We start from the raw sequence: 17,278 nt of genomic DNA on the forward strand, positions 1-17,278 counted from the left end.
CAGTGGGGCACCTTGCTGAGAGTGCCCATAGCATGTCCTCACCCCAAACTGCAGTTACCCCAGAATGCTGCCTGAGTCCGCCTTCTTGTCTCCTGCAGGGCATCAGTTCTGTAGCGACCATGTATTTTTACCCCTTCCCCACTCTGACGGTTTCCTAATGCGCCACTCACATCTGCAGCCCCCTCCCCTCCGGGTGGAAGGAACAGTGCGGGCAGGTCTTCAGGTGTAGTGAGGCCAGGTCCTGGGGTGAGGCGGGCCAGGCCTGTTCAGGGAGGCCAGTGATCAGACTGTGGGAGAGGGGATGGACGGGGCACTGGACCAGTTGCCAGAGCTCAACCACTAGCACCGGCAGCTGTCCAGAAACCTGCACAAATTAACGAGTGACCTGGAGTATTTTAAACGCGGAGAGGATGTAAGCTGTGTTTTGAGAATGAAGAGTGGGTGTAGTTTCCCACTCCAGGCCGTCTTCTATATTATGCTCCTACTGTGTGCTGTGCTCTGAGACACAGTGCTGTCTCCACCTGAGTTCTGGAAGTAGAGACCTGGCTGTGTGGCCTTGGGCAGGTCCCTTAGCCTCTCTGAGCTCCAGTCCGCACTCCTGTAACATGGGGATGGCAAGGCTCATCTTGCAAAGAGAGGATTGAGACACAGCGGAGTCCTGTGCTGTCCAAGGCGGGTGCTCAGAAGGGGAATATTTAATATCTTTAGGGGAAAAAAATCTCCACATTCTAAGGGAGACAATGTTGAAATCATTTCTGAATTATCAACCATATCAGATGATTTTTGGTCCTGATGTACAGTGCCACTCTCTTCTCTGAAGCTTTTGTTTTACCTCTAATCCACACACTGACATCTGGAGGATGGCTGGGGGCTCCCATCCCCCTACTGCATCAGCACCAGTCGCCTGGGAGAAGCATACAGGGTACCAGCCGGGCAAGGCCCCTCTGGTCCCCTTCCACAGATCCCACCTATGGCCGGGGGTGTGGAAGTCCTGTGTACAGAGAGCATTTTTCAAAAATTAATTAATTAATTAATTTTATTTTTGGTTGCGTTGGGTCTTTGTTGCTGCACGCGGGTTTTCTCTACTTGCGGCGAGCGGGGGCTACTCTTCGTTGCGGTGCGCGGGCTTCTCATTGCGGTGGCTTCTCTTGTTGCGGAGCACGGGCTCTAGGCGCGTGGGCTTCAGTAGTTGTGGCGCACGGGCTTAGGTGCTCCGCGGCATGTGTGATCTTCCCGGACCAGGGATCGAGCCCGTGTCCCCTGCATTGGCAGGAGGATTCTTAACCACTGAGCCACCAGGGAAGCCCAGAGAGCATTTTTAAAAACTGTGTTCAAAGTTCATTTAACATAAAATTTGCCACTTCACTTTCACTGTGTTAAAGTATACAATTCCGTGGCATTTCATACATCCTTAGTGTTGTGTAACCATCACCTCTATCTAGTTCCGTAACTGTTCCATCACCCCAGGTGGAAATTCCACACCTAGGAAGCAGTGACTTCTCATTGCCCCTCCCCCAGCCCCTGGCCTACCCTGCTTCTGTCTCTGTGGATTTACCTTTGCTGGACATTTCATAGAAAAGGAATCATACAATATGTGGCCTTTCGTGTCTGGCTTCTTTCACTGAGTATAAAGTTTTTGAGGTTCATCCATGTAGCATGTGTCTGTGCTTCATTCCTTTTTATGGCCAAATAATATTCCATTGTCTGGGTAGACCACATTCTGTTTATCCATTCATCCGTTGATGAACATTTGGGTTATTTCCTCCTTTTGGCTATTGTGACTAGTGCGGCTGTGAACATTTGTGTACAGGTTTTTGTTTGAATGCCTGCCTTCATTCTTTTGAACATACATCTAGGAGTGGAATTGCTGGGTTCTATGATCCTTCCTTTTTGAGGAACTTCCCAGCTGCTGTCTACAGCGGCAGCACCATTTTACATTCTCACCAGCAATGCATAAGGGTCCCAGTTCCTCTGCATCCTTGCCAATGCGTGCTATTTTCTGTTGTTTTGATCATAGCCGTCTTGGTGGGTGTGAGGTATTTCCTCTCTGTGGTTCTGATTTGCATTAGCCTAATGATGATTGATGTTTAGAATCTTTTCCCGTGCTCATTGGCCATTTGTCTCTCCTTGGAGAAAGGCTTAAGTCCTTCACCCATTTTTTAAATGTGGTTGTCTTCTTGTTATTGACTTGCAGGAGCTCTTTTTGACATAATTCCTGAGTATTCATTCATTTGTTCATTCATTCATCCACCCCACACTCATGATCGGCTACATGGGGCAGTCCCCGAGGCCCTAGGGCCGGCTCAGACCTGGCACTGCCCTCGACGTGTTTGCGGGCTGGTGGAGGAGCCGGGGGTGGAAACAACGACCATGAGACCAGGGGTGAGGTTGGTACTCGAGGGACAAGTGTCCACAATGCCTGTCCTTGGTGCCTGGGGAAGAGGGGTTTGAGCTCAGTGGGGCTTGCCCTTGGGCCTGGAAGGGCAGGAGAGTTTGCGAGACAGAAGAAAGGGAGGGAGACCAGCATGCCAGGCAGAGGGACGAGCGCAAGCAGGGGTGGCAGGGTCGTCAGAGGCCAGATCCTAGGAGGCCTCCGATTCTGATCAAAGGAACCCAGGGAGCTGTAGGTGGGCTCTCAGGGACACCATCAGGGTAGGGTGGGGGCAGGTGGGTGCTAGTGGTGGCCTGCCTGGAGGGGGGAGACCAGGGCTGCAATAATCTGTTTCTGCCCCCAGGTGCATCCAGTTAGACCCCATTTGTCTGAACTTCTGCCCCCAGGAGCAAGGGTTCTTATCCTGGGCAGCAGGGCCTTGGCAGCCCAGAGCCTGCTGGAAGAATCTGGGGATGGGGAATGTGCTTTTAGCATCCAGGCTCCGACCCGAGGCCTGGAGGCTGGTGTCCGGCAGGGTTCCCATCCATCTCATTTCCCTGGGTTGGTTTTCTGAGCATCTACAATTACTTTGGGCTGAATTCCCCAGATTCCAGCCCGCTCCCAGCCCCGCCTGCCCAGATGCTCTTCCTTCATGCCAGCCTCAGGCGTTGCTGCCCATTGTGCCCGTGGGAGACCCAGGGGTGTCTTGGCCAGATTAGTGGGTGGGGCTGGCGGGCCATGGGGATTGAGTGTCGCTGGGGCGTCCTGGTCGCAGCACATGCTGTGGGCTCAGGCCACACGGGGACTTTCCCAGCTGGCTGTGGGTGCTCGGCTGCCCTGGAAAAACACTGACTCGTTTCTCTCAAGAAAGGGGCTGGCACGCTGTGGGCAGAAGGAGGGAACTCACCGTGCTAGGAGGCCAGGGCCTGTGCAGCGGCTTTAGGGAGCCCCTCGTGGCCTCCCCACTCCCACCTTTTGCCCCCTGATCTGTTGTTTGGAAGCCAGACTCTGTCTTGAAACCCAGCTGTTGCTGTGGGCCTGTGGAACCCAGCCCGCCTCCTTTCAGCTTGCTGTCCCTTCCCTGGGTGCTTAAAACCAAGCAATTGATGCAGCTTCTGTGGGAAACAGCCTGCCGGTTCCTCAGAAAGCAAAACCAACTACCTCGTGACCCAGCAATTCCACTCCTAGGTACATGCCCCGAAGAATGGAAAATAGGGACTCAAAGAAAACTTGTGTGCACATGTTCAGAGCAGCGTTATTCACAACAGCCAAAATGTGGAAACAACCCAAATGTCCATCAGTGATGAAGGGATAAACAGAATGTGATCTCGCCATACAATGGAATATTATTTGGCCATAAAAAAGAAGGAAGTTCATGATACAATGAGGATGACCTTTGAGGAGGTTATACTAAGTGAAAGAAGCCAGGCACAAAAGGTCACATGTTGTATGATTCCATCTGTATGAAATGTCCAGAACCAGCAAATCCACAGGCACGGAAAGCAGATTAGTGGCTGCCAGGGGCTAGGGGAGTGACTGCTAAGGGGTAGGGGGTTGCCTTCTGGGGTGGTGACAGTGCCTTGGAACTTGATAGAGGTGGTGGTTGACCAACATTGGGAACGTACTCAATGCCACAGGACTTTAAAATGGTTAACTTTCTGCAATGTGAATTTCACCTCCTTAAACAAATAAACAATCACACTGATGACACCCAGGGGAAGAGAGAAAGAGCCGAGCAAGTGCCCCCAGTTCCTGCAGGGTGCTGGGAGATTAATTACAAGGCACCCTCAGGGGACCACTCTGAGGATACAATGTTGCAATAAAGCACCCTGCCGAGCCCAGCATACAGTAGGTGCTCAATTCACATCAGCTCCTGTTTCCTCCTCTGAGTACACCCAGTCTTCCAGAAACAATAACAACAGTCATCCCCCTGTGTGCAGCCTATCTCCCCTTGGAGAGGGGGAGAAAGGTGTTTTTTTTGTTTTGTTTTGTTTTCTTTTTGCGGTACGCGGGCCTCTCACTGTTGCAGCCTCTCCCGTTGCGGAGCACAGGCTCCAGACGCGCAGGCTCAGCGGCCGTGGCTCACGGGCCCAGCCGCTCTGCGGCATGTGGGATCTTCCCGGACCAGGGCACAAACCCGTGTCCCCTGCATCGGCAGGTGGACTCTCAACCACTGCGCCACCAGGGAAGCCCGAGAAAGGTGTCTTATACCCCATGTCATGGGTGTGAAAACTGAGTCTCAGAGAGGCAGAATGTCTCCCCAAGGTCACACACGGGCTGTGGCTGCAGTCAGGACCGGGTGGGCTTGGCTCCCGGCCTGCCCAGCCTACTTAGCAGCCTGCCGGTCCAGGCACCCTGGGGTGGAGGGAGCTGGGGGTCTACAAGTGATGGGAAAGCCTCAGTTGTCTGGGAGTTGGGGTCTGCTGCTTGGGGGCAGCTATGGACAGTTGCAAGTTGGTGGCTGTCAAATCCACGAAGGATCTGTGTGTCTGACTCGGAGGCACAGAGAGGCGTGGTTCTTGTATTCCACGGGACTGTTGATTCATGGAACTTGTGATCCCGTGGTTCTTGCGATCCCGTTCCTGCAAATTCGAGGCTGAGGGGGCACCGGTGTGTGTGCCTTTTCAAGCTGGAATCCTGTGTGCAGGTCAGTGGAACATGGTCCTTGAGGGCAGGGCTCTGTGCTTTGTTCCCTGGCGGGCAGAGCTTGGCACGAGGTGGGCTCCTGGAGCACGTCCGCTGGCCGAGGGACCGAGCGGGGAGAGTGGCAGGCGCGGGGGGGCGGGAGCCTGCCAAGGTGTCTCACCTGCTCGGCATCCTCTCCCCCCTGCAGAGCGCTGTCGTCCGTCGTGGCCCTGGGAGCCAACATCATCTGCAACAAGATCCCTGGCTTGGCCCCGCGGCAGCGTGCCATCTGCCAGAGCCGGCCCGATGCCATCATCGTGATTGGGGAGGGGGCGCAGATGGGCATCAACGAGTGCCAGTACCAGTTCCGCTTCGGACGCTGGAACTGCTCCGCCCTCGGCGAGAAGACTGTCTTCGGGCAGGAGCTCCGAGTAGGTAAGGGCGCCTCCGGGCTTGCGGGGACCCCACCTTTGGGGCTTTGGGTGCCTGGGGGCCAGGCCACCCGCCCACCCACCGAAGGCCAGGCCAGGTGGCCCACGCTCGCTTTTCTACACCCTCTAGCTGATTTCTTTGCTGTAACAGCACTTCTCTGGGTCTGGCCTGCTGGAGGCCCAGGACCCCAGGGAGACCCGGACCCGGACCTGGCCTGGCCCTCTGGGACACTGCTGCGTCTGGAACGAGGGAGGTGTCGACAGGAGCCAGCCCGTGTGAATGGACGGGGGCCCTTGCTCTGGGCTGTCAGGCTGGGGGACACCGTCCGTGTGGACGTGAGCGGGCAGGCTGGTGGCGCAGCGGTTAGAGGCACGCTGTGCTGATGCACGGCAGCTGGGTGGCCCTAGGCACGAGGCTTTGTCTCTCCATGTCTCTGCGTCTGTATCTGGAAATGGGGTACCAGTAGTGGTTCCTGCATGGGGTGGTTGGGGGGCTTGATGTGAAAGGTGCCCGGCCCACAGGAAGAGCTGTATGACTAGCTGGGATTCAGAGAGTGGAAGGGACTCTGGCCAGAGGGAACAGCAGGGTGCGGCAGTGTGACAGGTGGGGGCAGGGAGGAGTCCGGCTGGAGGGAGGGCAGGGTTGGGGGGTTGTGCAGGGGGAGTTGGGACGGGGGAGAGGGGTGGCCTCCGATTCCGTGGGCAGTGGCACATCCAGATTTCTGCGGGCGAGCCCCGCTGTGCTTTGCACAGTCCCTGGGCCACACGCCCCTCTCCCTGTCCTCACAGCCCCGGGGGAGGCTCCCGTGTGCCCATTTTACAGGGAAGGAGACTGAGGAGTGAAAGGGAGAAGTGGGACTTGTGGAGCCTGACCTGATTGGAGCCGCTGTGTGACCTTGGGTCTGGCCCTCGGGGCTTCGGGGCCTCAGTGTCCTCGTTTGTAACCTGAGCTCTGAGCAAGCAGGCCCTTGTCTGGGTCCCCAGTGCCTCTTCCAGTGCCTGTGTGCAGTAGGTACTTAATAAACAGCTGTTGAAGGAGTGAGGGTGAGGATGGTGAGACGACCTGCCACCCCCCGCCAGGCCATTGTGAGGGTCAGAGGGCAGGGACTGATAAGGGGACACAGTGCCAGGCATGCCCTGTTATCCCAGACCCCAGCCTGTGGGCACAGGTGAGCCTCCAAACGTGTGATTACAACAGGTCCTTCCGTTCCCAGAGGGCCAAGGAGCCTGGGCCTTTCGAGCGGAGTCACAGCTGGCAGGACTGAGGCCAGAGCTGAGCTCTGCAGGGCTTGGAACACCTGCGTGGGGCTGGAGGAGGCACAGGGGAAAGCCCCCAGGGGCTCCTTTGCAGTGAGCAGCCCGTGGGTGGCACCTGGCATGGAGGGTGGCACCGCCCCCTCCCGAGGGCCGCACCACCCAAGTGCAGCTTCCTCCCTCCGGGTGCCATTGGAGAGGGTGGGACTGCCTGCCCCGTCCCCCGCAGTTGGGAGGGCATGGGCACCGGTGCCCGCTTCATGCCAGGTGCCCACCTGCCTGCCTGGCACCCCCCTTCCCACCCCCCCCACCCCCCAGGACCCTGGGCTTCGTTGAAGCTGTGACCATCCCCACTGCACAGCTGAGGACACTGAGGCCGGGGGAGTTGTGCGGTGGCCAGTGGCCACACGGGGGAGCTGAGTTCAGGTCCCCTTTCTGGTAGCCCTCCCTGCCTCCCTGTACAAAGGGGGATGGGCAGTGGACATGGTCCTGCGGCCTGAGGACAGGTGGGAACTTGCCCTTCATTTAGGACCTCAAGACATAGGCGGTGAGGGAGACCTGGCCACTCTGATCCTCTCCTCAGGGTCAGGCCCCAGGCGGGGAGTTCACCAATAGTACCAATAGTAAATGTCGGGCTCCTATGCACCCTCCAAAGCCCAGAGGATTGGTGTTGGCCCCCCTGCCAGCGACCGGCCCCCGCATAGGGGACCCACATCACTTTCCCGGAGAGCAGCCCCTGGTGCTGTAAGGATTGCGGCTTACAGCTCACAGCTGTTCCTTCTTGGAGTCTAGCCCTCTGCCCACAGAGAGGGGTGCCTACAGCCAAGGACGGGCTGATGCAGAGGGTATAAAGTCCCCTTGTGCAGGTGGGGCTGCTCTGTGACATTCTTCACGCCCTGAGCTTCCCTTGGGATCAGGCATCTCAGGCTCTGCTTCTAGGGAGCCCACCTAGCACACCCCCTCTCACTTTCACAAGCATTTCAGAGGCAGAGTTTCTGGCAGAGATGTCCACACCCACTGTCCCCGTCCCTCATTTTCTCACTTCAGTCACCCCTGTCCCGCCCATTAGTGACCTTGGTGTGGCTGACTGACCCTCTTCCTTGGCTGGGCCCCAGCTCACCTGCGCTTCCTCTAGCCTCTGGTTGCTCCTTCCCGGCCCCGCCCCAAACAGCTCTCCCCCGGCGTCAAGACCAGCACGGCTGCCCCCTGTGGACCACTCGGCGTGGCTGACCCATGGGAGCCTCTGGTCAACACGCTCAGCATCTTGCTGCTGAAGTCTCCATCCTCAACCTCCCCTGCTGGCCTGACCACCCAGTCGTTCAGCAGAAACCTTGGGTTGTCCCCTCTGTCCATCCCCCCACTCTGCCCCATGGCCACCGCGGGCCCGCCTCCGTGGCCCTCCTCTGGCAGCTGTCAGTTCCTGCCTCTGCCTCCTTCCCCGCCCCGTCCATGCCATGTCACTCCCTTCCTCCAAAACCTATAGTAGCTCCCTGTTGCCCAGGATAAAGTTAGCTTCCTAGCTTGGAGTCTGAGTAGCCCCTGCCTCCCTCCAGCCCTTCTCGAAACTAGAGCTTTAGCCATCGCTGACTTCCTTCTCTTCCCCTAGCCTGCTGGGCCCCTTCCCTCCTGCAGCTTCTCACCCTGGGAGGCCCTTCCCCTCTGCCTGCTTATTCACATCTGATTTCCCCACTGGCCAGCAATGCCTTTTTTCACCCCTCCTGGCCCTTCCTCATCCACAGGGGGGCTGAAGTCACACCCTGGCGCTTCATCCTCCCGGGTCTGTCAGCCCCGGACCAGCTCAGCACCTGCCTAAGGTTCCCTCTGCTCTCTGCCCCTGGGGGGTGGGCTTTCTAACACCCAGGCTGTCTCCCGACCAGCCTGAAGCCCTCCCTGGCTCCTCGCTGCCCTCTGAGGAAGGCCCAGCTCTCAGCCAGGAGGGCCCTGGCTGCAGGCTGGGCTGGGCTGAGCCCTGCAGGCAGCAGAAGCCCCTCTGTGTGCTGCCATGGTGGTCTGAGCAGGCCCCTTGCTCTGCCCAGGGCTCAGCTCCTGGGACTCACAAGCAGGAAGTCGGGCTGAGCAGTGAGGCCAGCCCATGTAAGAGGCATGCAGGTGCCCCGGGCACGGGATCGGAGCCGGGCCATGGGCTGGCAGGCAGCCACTCGAGCGGTGCCAATTAATGATTGGCCCTGAGAGGGGGGATGGCCTGGGTGGGTGGGACAGGCCCCCTTCAGGCCCTGCCTGTGACCTTGGGCCACGCCTAAATCTTGAGAGCTGAAGGCAAACCCTTGAAAGGCGCAAATCAACGCCTGTGCAAAGTTCCAACTCCTTTTCCAGCACCTGGTGCTGTTGCTTGTATGCTTCCAGGGATGGGGAGCTTACTACTCCACATAAGATAGATCTTTCTTATGATGATCCTGTGCTGGCTTTGTCCTGGGGCCCTCTGGGAGCCAGTTACTGTGCTTCCTCTGGGGAGTTGAGGCCCACCCTAATCCTCCTTTCACCAATGAGGTCTCCCCTCACACAGGGCAGCCTCCACCCTCTGGCCACTGGAGCCCACCCAAGCCTATTTCCTCCCCTACAGAGCGAGGCTGGGCCACCCTGGCCCCTCCTACCCATCTCTCCTGTTACCTGGAAATGAGCTTGTGGGGGTGGGGTGCGTGAATGTGTCCCCAACTCAGCTGTCTTCTTCCATGGGGTGCGGGAGGAGGACGCGGAAAGCATGAGAGTCAGGGGTGAACCTCGTATTCCAGGGACACCTGTTAGAAACTGAGGGTCCCCAGGGATCCCGAGCAAGGCAGGGCATTTCTAACAGGCGCCATAACGGAATGAGGACTGTTGTCGAGGGCTTCTTTGATGGGGTGACGTGTCCGTTGAGACCCGAGGGAGGATCAGAGTGACCCAGACCAGCCTGAAGGTGAGAGCAGGGAAGGGGGCTCCAGGTGGAGGGAACAGCATGTGCCAAAGCCCAGAGGCCAGAAAGTGGATGGTATTTTCCAGGAACTGTGGGAGCGTCCGGAGCAAACGGGAAGCTGGGTAGGCCCGGAGGCGGCAGGAGGGGTCACAGCTGGAGGGCTATGGGCTGAGGTGTGAGTGCTGTGAAGGCCAGGAAGGCACAGACGGGTCTGAGCAGAGAGGGGCTTCTGCCGCCCACTGCCCCCTCTCTGCCTGAGCCCAGCCCCTTGGGACCCGCTGTCACGGGGCATGGGGGCTGCAGCTGCGTGCACTCGGGCCCCCGCCCACCCCGAGCTGCCATGGAACACTGAGCCCCGCCCATCACGTGCCGCTCGGACATGACCAGGCATAGGGGCCACCCCTAATCCTGCCTCACGTGGCACCCGTTTGTTTTGTGGGTGAGATTTGCGTTAGGAGCAAGCCCTGAACCTCCTGGCTGCCTGCAGGAGGGGCTCAGCAGAGGCCATCAGTTTCTGGACAATCTGAGTGAGCAGAGTGACCTACCTCTGAGTGTCTGAAAGGCGAGGGTCTGGGGGCTTCCAAGTCGGCCACTGGCCGGGACCTTGGAGGAGAAAGGGCACTCCCAGGCCCCGTGCACCTACTGCATGCCCGGCCCCCTGCCCGGGGCTTGCACACCAGGCTCAGGGAGGTCCGACATGAGTCCCCAGGAGGGACGAAGGCTGCACTGTCCACTCTGGGGGCACAGGCCACCACGGGCAGGAGAGCACTTGAAATGTGGTGCGTGCGAGCTGCGATGTGCCCTTGAGTGTAAGATACATGCCAGGTTTCAAAGACTTGGAGAGAAAAAAAGCAAGTAATGATCTTTTCACATTAAGGTGTAGAAATGGTAATATTTGGATATATTGGCTAAATAAAATATGTTACCAAATTTAAGTTCACCTAATTATCTTCACTTTCCTTTATGTGGCAACTAGAAAAGTTAAAATGACCTGCGTGGCTTGTGTGAGACTTCTGTTGGTGGCACTGCTCTCAGAGGGGTCAAGAGTTGCCCGGAGTCACCCTGGTCAGGGGCAGAGCGGACATTTGAACCCAGGTCTGACTGTCTTCTCCCAGGACGCCGTCCTCCAGCTCGGCTGAGGGCAGAGGGTCACTGACCATCTGCTTCCTGGGGCAGCGCAGGGGCATGAGGGTGGCTCCCTTTGGCAGCCCCTGTAACTGCTCAGCCTGCAAGCACTGAGTGCCTGCTGTCTGTCAGGCCAGGGGCAGGGCGCTGGCAGTGGAGTGAAGGCCACCCAGCCCTGCCCTCGGAGCCTTGCACCCAGGATGCCCTGGGTGAGCCGATGGGGCTGGACTGGGAGGCCTGCCTGGGCCCCCGGCCTTGCATGGGGCACGCCCTCTCGGCCCACAGGCCCCAGCTCTGAGGGACACAGAGCTTCGTCCTGTCTGTCCTGGTCACTCCCTACCCCCACCCCCATCCCGGGGGCCCAGCCTGAGGCAGCAGAACAGACACTGTCCAGGCTCGAGGCTCGGGGTCCCGGCAGCCAGGACACTAGGGAGAACTGGGGCCTCGAATGTCAGAATCAGAAAGACTTTCCCAGAGGCAGGGCTCCCCAAGCCCACTCCTGGTTCAGGGTGTGATGAGCTTTGGTCTCTCCAGGTGGCCCTGGCTCTGGGCCCCTGCATTGGAGGCCAGCTTGCTCCCGGGAGCAGTGGTTCCTGAGACGACCAGGCTCTGGACCCGCCAGAGGTGAGCAGCTGGGGGCTTAGGCTGGGCGGTGGTTGATCCCTTCCACGTGACTCCTCTAGGTCCGCCTGGAGCTCATCCAGGATGGGAATTTTCCACCTTCACTGGCAGGGCCCGGACAGACAGGACAGGCTGTGGGGTGCGGGTGGGGTCTGGGAGGGGAGAGGGCGCTGCCGCGGTCCCACCGTGTGACCCTGGGCACGGCCTCCCATTCTCCGGGCCCCCGTCTACCCACCCACACCAGGGCTGAGGCTGGGGCCCTGATGCCACCAGGACTTGGGGGGCGTCTCTCCTCAGAATAGGGGCAGGAAGGCCCTCTGCTTCCTTGGCACACACATCTGCCCAGGGATCCATGGACAAAGGGTCCAGGATGCCGGGCTCTGGTCCACCGAGCAGGACACAGATCCCAGGTGGGCGGGCCTCCACCCCCGGCCTCCAAGGGCAAGGCCTGGCCCAGACCTCAGTCCGTCTCCAGCTGGGACCCCTCCTGCCGCCACTGTGGGAGCACCATTCCTCCCAAGGCCGCTGCGGCCGGGCCCTTGCACAAACATCACTCGCTCCTGGTTCCCCTGTCTGCACAGCATAGATGGGGAGACTGAGGCCCACAGAAGCCTGTCTTGGCCAAGGTCACACGCCTGTGAGAACTAGAGATCTGAACCCATGAGTCAGCCCTGTGCCCCGGTGGGGGTCCAGGTGCCGGCTGGTGGGGACAGGGGGCAGCTGCGGGGGGGGGGCAGGGAAGGGGCTCTGGTTCCATTGCGTCCCCCCTCACAGGCAGTGGCTGATTTTGCCGCAGGCCCGATGAAGGAAGGAGTGGTCTGAGGCAGGCTGCCTGGGGCTGGCCTCCCTAAGGAGAGAGGCCGCAGAAGAGGCCTTGCCATCCTCCCCAGAGCCACGGGGCAGGGGTGGAAGCTCCTGGAAGGCCAGCCCAGCTGGGGATGCAGACCCCTGGGCCCTGGCTGCCCCTCGCCGCATGGCCCTGGGCCAGGCCCCCCGGGCCCAGCCGGAGCACGACCCCCCTGAAGGGCCGCTGTGGCTGTGAGGGCCCTGCTGGGTCAGAACAAAGGCCGCGGGCGCGGGTGTGCCGGCGTGTTCGGACCTGGCACGACTGTTTCTACTCCTCTGTTTATGACAACGGCAGGGAAGAGCTTAGCGTGGAGACACTGACTCAGCCGGGGACGAGCCGGGGCGGCGGCTGGGACGGGGCCGGAGAGAGCCAGGGGGACAGAGAGCGACAGAGGGACGTAGAGAGAGAGGCAGAAACTGAGAGGGAAGGACAGAGACCTACAGCAAAAGGGACACAGAGAGGGCAACACACACACACATACACAGGCACACGCACCTGCACACACACAGCGCCAGTGCAGGCCTTCGCCTGTCCCAGGCCCAGGGTCCAGGCCGCTCTGCAATGGGTGATCCACGCGGCGCTGGACCCCGCGAGGTGGGTGACGTTATCACCTCCCTTTAGCAGGTACAGAAACAGGCACGGGGATGCAAGGCAGCCTCTCCAGCAGGAACTCAGCAGAGCGTGGATCACGCCCCGGTGGTGGTCCAGGCCAGGCCCCCCACACTGCCAGAATCCTAGGTCAGGATGGCAGGGGGCCTGGTGGGGCGGGCCCTCTGGGCTTCTGACCCTTCAAGTGCACAAATGGGGATTTGGGGCCTGATGGGCCTAGAGGCATCTCTGGGCTCCCCTGCCTCCCCCCTCCCATGGCCTCTCCACCTCGCCCGTGTGTGCTGGGATGCAGCTCAGGCAGGGGGTGTGTGCCCAGGCCCCATGACTGAGCCAAGGCTGGGACACGGGCACTGCGCTGCCCCGCTGGGGGACCGCAGCAGCTGCTGGTGTGGCCTAGGGTGTCTCCTGGCCTCCCTGGCCTCCATCTCTCCACCTGTAAACTGTGGGCAGGGGGAGGTATTCTCCCACCCCTTCTAAGCTCCTGGGAGCCTGAGGGCTGAATGGGGTGGTGGTGGGGGGTCTCAGAGGAGCGGGGGAGCTCACCAGCTGGCACTGTCCCACTGGCTGGGCCAAGGACTCGGGAAGCCCACCCTGTCCCATGTCCAATGTCGGTCACAGCAGCACCCTCCAGGGGCTTTCCATGTTCGTAGAATAAAATCTAATATCGTCCCCACAGGCTCCCAAAGTCACCATGGAGTGGCTGTCTCTCCTGCATCAAACCACACACGCGTGGTTCATTCCCTCCCCGTGACCTTAGCCTTGCTGTTCCCTCTGCCTGAACACTGTTCCCTGCACCTTTGCATGGCTCATTCCTCTTGTCATTTAGGACTCACCTTCGGCATCCTTCTCGAGAGGGTCCCACACTGGTCAACCTCCACCCAAGTCCCTCCCTACAGCCGCCCGTCCTGCTGTCCTGTCCGTGGTTCTGACTGAGGCCCTCTGCCTGCCCTCCCTGTGAACCCCTCCCAAGCCCACTAGTCCCCTGGGCTGTGATGTGTTAGTCTTGTCCCGCTGTATGCTTGGCCGTGGGCTTGGGGATGGGTAGGGGCTGAGGGCCTCCTCCCTGGGGCCCTGGGGTTGGCCAGGAGGGCAGGCCATGCTTGGTGCTGGGCTGGTAGCAGAGGAGTGAGGGAGGGAAGGGTGAGAGATGGAGTAGGGTGCCCGGGCGTGACACAAGCAAGCCTGGGCCTCAGGCCTGCTCAGTGAGGGGGGAGACAGACTGTATGATTTCCCTGTTCTGGTGGGTGTGGGGGGAGTGGTCTGAGCATGGCCTCTGGGGTCCTGGGTCAGATCCCAGCTCTGTGGTCAGCCTGCCATGAGACCTTGGGCCAGTCACCCACCTCTTTTGAGCCAAGCATCCTCACTGTGAGGTGGGGGCCCTGTGAGGGTTTAAATCGAGTAGGACAGGTTGTTTGCAATCCCCTAAAACCATCAGAGGCTGTATATTTTTAGAACAGCTTTATTGAGATGTAACTCATATACAGTCCAATTCAAGCATTTAAAGTGTACTATTCACTGGATTTTAGTGTAGTCATAGGTTGTGCAGCCATCACCATAGTCAATTTTAGGACATTTTCATCACTCCAGAAAGAAACCCTTAGCGACCATCCTCCAATCCCCCTTGCCCTTGGCATCACTTATCTGCTGTCTATCTATGTGGATTTACCTATTCTGGACATTTCATATCAATGGAATCATACACCATGTGGCTTTTGTGTCTGGCATCTTTCACTGAGCATGATGTTTTCAAGGTTCATCCATGTTGTAGCCTGTGTCAGTGCTTCATTCCTTTATATGGCTGAATAGTGTTTCATTGTGTGGAGAGACCACAATTCTTTATCCATCCATCCGCTGATGGACATTTGGGTTGTTTCCTCCTTTTGGCTATCGTGAATCATGCTGCTATGAGTATTTACATACAAGTTGTCATGTGGACACGTGTTCATTGCTCTTGGGTACATAGCTAGGAGAGGAATTGCTGGGTTAAATATTAATAGTAACTCTGTATTTAACATTTTGAGAAACCTCCAAATGGTTTCCAGAGCGGCTGCACCATTTTCCATTCCCACCAGCAGTCCATGAAGGTTCTGATTTCCCCACGTCCTCGTCAGCACTTGTTAGTGTCTCTCTTTTCATTGGAGCCATCCTGGTGGGTGTGAAGTGCTGTCTCATGGTGGCTTTGATCTGCATTTCCTTGATGGCTAATGACGTTGAGCATCTTTTTTTGTGCTTAGTGGACATTTTTATACTTTCTTTGGAGAAATGTCTGTTCGGATCCTTTGCCCATTTTAAACTGGGTTGTTTGCCTTTTTATTACTGAATTGTAGAAAAATGCTGTGTTTTTTCAAAGAGGGGCAAGTACAGGTTGGCAGAGAGGCAGGGTTTGACAGATCTGAGCTGTGTTAGCCACGAGCACAGGAACACACACAGGAGCACACACTTGCTCACACTTATAGGAACTGCATTTGTGCAAACGTTAAGTCCAGGCATATGCCCAGGGACACGGGCATGGGGACACATGCAGAGGTACACACGCACGGATGCCTAAACCTGTGTACACCCACGGAGAGCCCATGTGTGGTGTGTCCCACACGTGTGGGCATGAAGCTCAGGTCAGCGACCCTCTGTGTGCTGGGGCCAGGCCTGCCCTCCCAGGACCACGCGTGGGTCCTCTGACATGGTGACTTGGCCATATCAGAGCAGTTATCCTTATTTTGCAAAGTGGGGACATCGAGACATAGAAAGGCCCCTTGATTGGTCCAAGGTCACCCAACTGGCCAATTTTAGGGTCTGGACTTGAACTCGAGGTCTCAGACTCTGAGCCCCTTCTCTAGGGCTTTGACCTCACCTCAGTCATTCCGGAATGTCATGTCTGGGCTCCCCCACTTCCTGAGCCACTGTGTGACTTTGGGCAGCATGCTGCCCCTCTCTGGGCCTCAGACACCTTGTCTGAGGAATAGCACTGAGTAGCACTGGATGGTCCCTGAGGCCCTCCGAGCCTCTAGGTTCCAGATCCCCAGCTCCCCTTCTCAGAGGGATCCAAGTGCCTTTCTCACCTTGCCTCCCCAGGCCTGCAGTTAATCAGGTCATTATAAGCTCAATTAGGGCTTTTTGTGGCTTTCTAAAGATAGTGTGCCAGGCCCCTAGGGATTCTAGGAAGTGGCCGGTGGCTTTGAGTGGACACTGAGGAGGGTGTGTGTGCCTGGGGCCTGGGGAGGGCAGGCACAGCCCCCAGCTCTGCCCTGGGAGGGTGAGGGGACCTCTGTTCTGCCCAGGCCCCCGCGTGACCCAGGAGCCACATTTGTCCCCTCCAGTAACTGCTCACAAAGATCTGCCTGGTCCCCAGCGTCCTCATCGGGGTCAGGGTGAGGGGACAGCTGGGTGGGCTAGGCCCTACTGACCCAGGAAGACCCTCTTTCCCTGGGAGTCAGGTCTGGCAGGCACGGAGCGGGGCAGTGGGGGCGTGGTTAAGCTTGAATAACCACGAGCAGAGAGAGAGCAGAGCTGGCTGGCCCCTGAGTGGCCAGCGCCTCAGTTTACCCATGGGGCAGTGGTCTCTGAGGGCTTGGCTGGTGTGGATTCATCCAGAGTAGGCATGGAGGGGGCAGCTGGGCAGGCGGACTGGGAGGAGGCTGTGGACAGCACAGAGAGGGGCCTGGGCCTGTCCTGGGAGCCCTGCACTGTGCCTGGACTTCCCTGGCCCGCTCAGTATTTGGTGATGCTGAGGGCGATGCCCATTTGTCCTGTTTGCTCTTAGAACTGCTCCTGGGGCCGTAGGGTGAATGGGGACACAGGCTCAGAGAGGGTTTGTGACTTGCCTGGGGCTGCACAGCAGGTGTGAGAATGCAAGTCCAAGGCTTTCTTGCCTGCTCCTCCCTGAGTCTCCCTGTACCTCTCTCTCTGCTTTCCCGAAACCTCGGGCCGTGGGCCCCGCATGGCTAATGGAGCCCACCTTGACCTGTCAGGTGCCAGACGCAGACTGCAGGACCCTGTTGCTGGCTCTGGTGTCTGAGGGTACAGATGCACGCTCGGGTGGCTCTGGATCCCAAGAGGGGCCCCTGGGCCTCCCACGTCTGAAGCGTACCCACAGGACAGCTGTGGCCCCAAACAGACCATCCTCGCTGCCTTCACCCAACTCCCCACCTTCATCACCAGACAGATGTGGAGCAGCCACTGTGCTCAGATGGCCATTACTGCTACTGCCCGGAGCAAATCGCCTCCTGCTTTTGAGGCTCAGTGTTCCCACCTGCGAGATGGGCCTCATCAAGAGGATCTATTCCGTGGGTGGTCGTGGAGATAAAAGAAGGTGGTGGGACTTCCCTGGTGGCGCAGTGGTTGAGAGTCCGCCTGCCAATGCAGGGGACATGGGTTCGTGCCCCGGTCCGGGAAGATCCCACATGCCGCGGAGCAGCTGGGCCCGTGAGCCATGGCCGCTGAGCCTGCGCGTCCGGAGCCTGTGCTCCGCAACTGGAGAGGCCACAACA

General features: G+C 58.6%; 1 protein-coding gene across 1 annotated transcript in view; it reads left to right on the plus strand.

Annotated features, from left to right (window-relative positions):
- WNT7B (Wnt family member 7B) overlaps nucleotides 1-17,278 on the plus strand; it is a 51,742-nt gene that overhangs the window by 21,409 nt on the left and 13,055 nt on the right. Inside the window, exon 2 of the mRNA XM_081249317.1 lies at nucleotides 5,205-5,431. Coding sequence (XP_081105443.1) covers nucleotides 5,205-5,431 — 227 coding nt within the window. The remainder of the gene's footprint in view (nucleotides 1-5,204; nucleotides 5,432-17,278) is intronic.

This window comes from Mesoplodon bidens (assembly GCF_964165515.1).
Source record: "Mesoplodon bidens genome assembly, chromosome: 11".
Taxonomy (NCBI): domain Eukaryota; kingdom Metazoa; phylum Chordata; class Mammalia; order Artiodactyla; family Ziphiidae; genus Mesoplodon; species Mesoplodon bidens.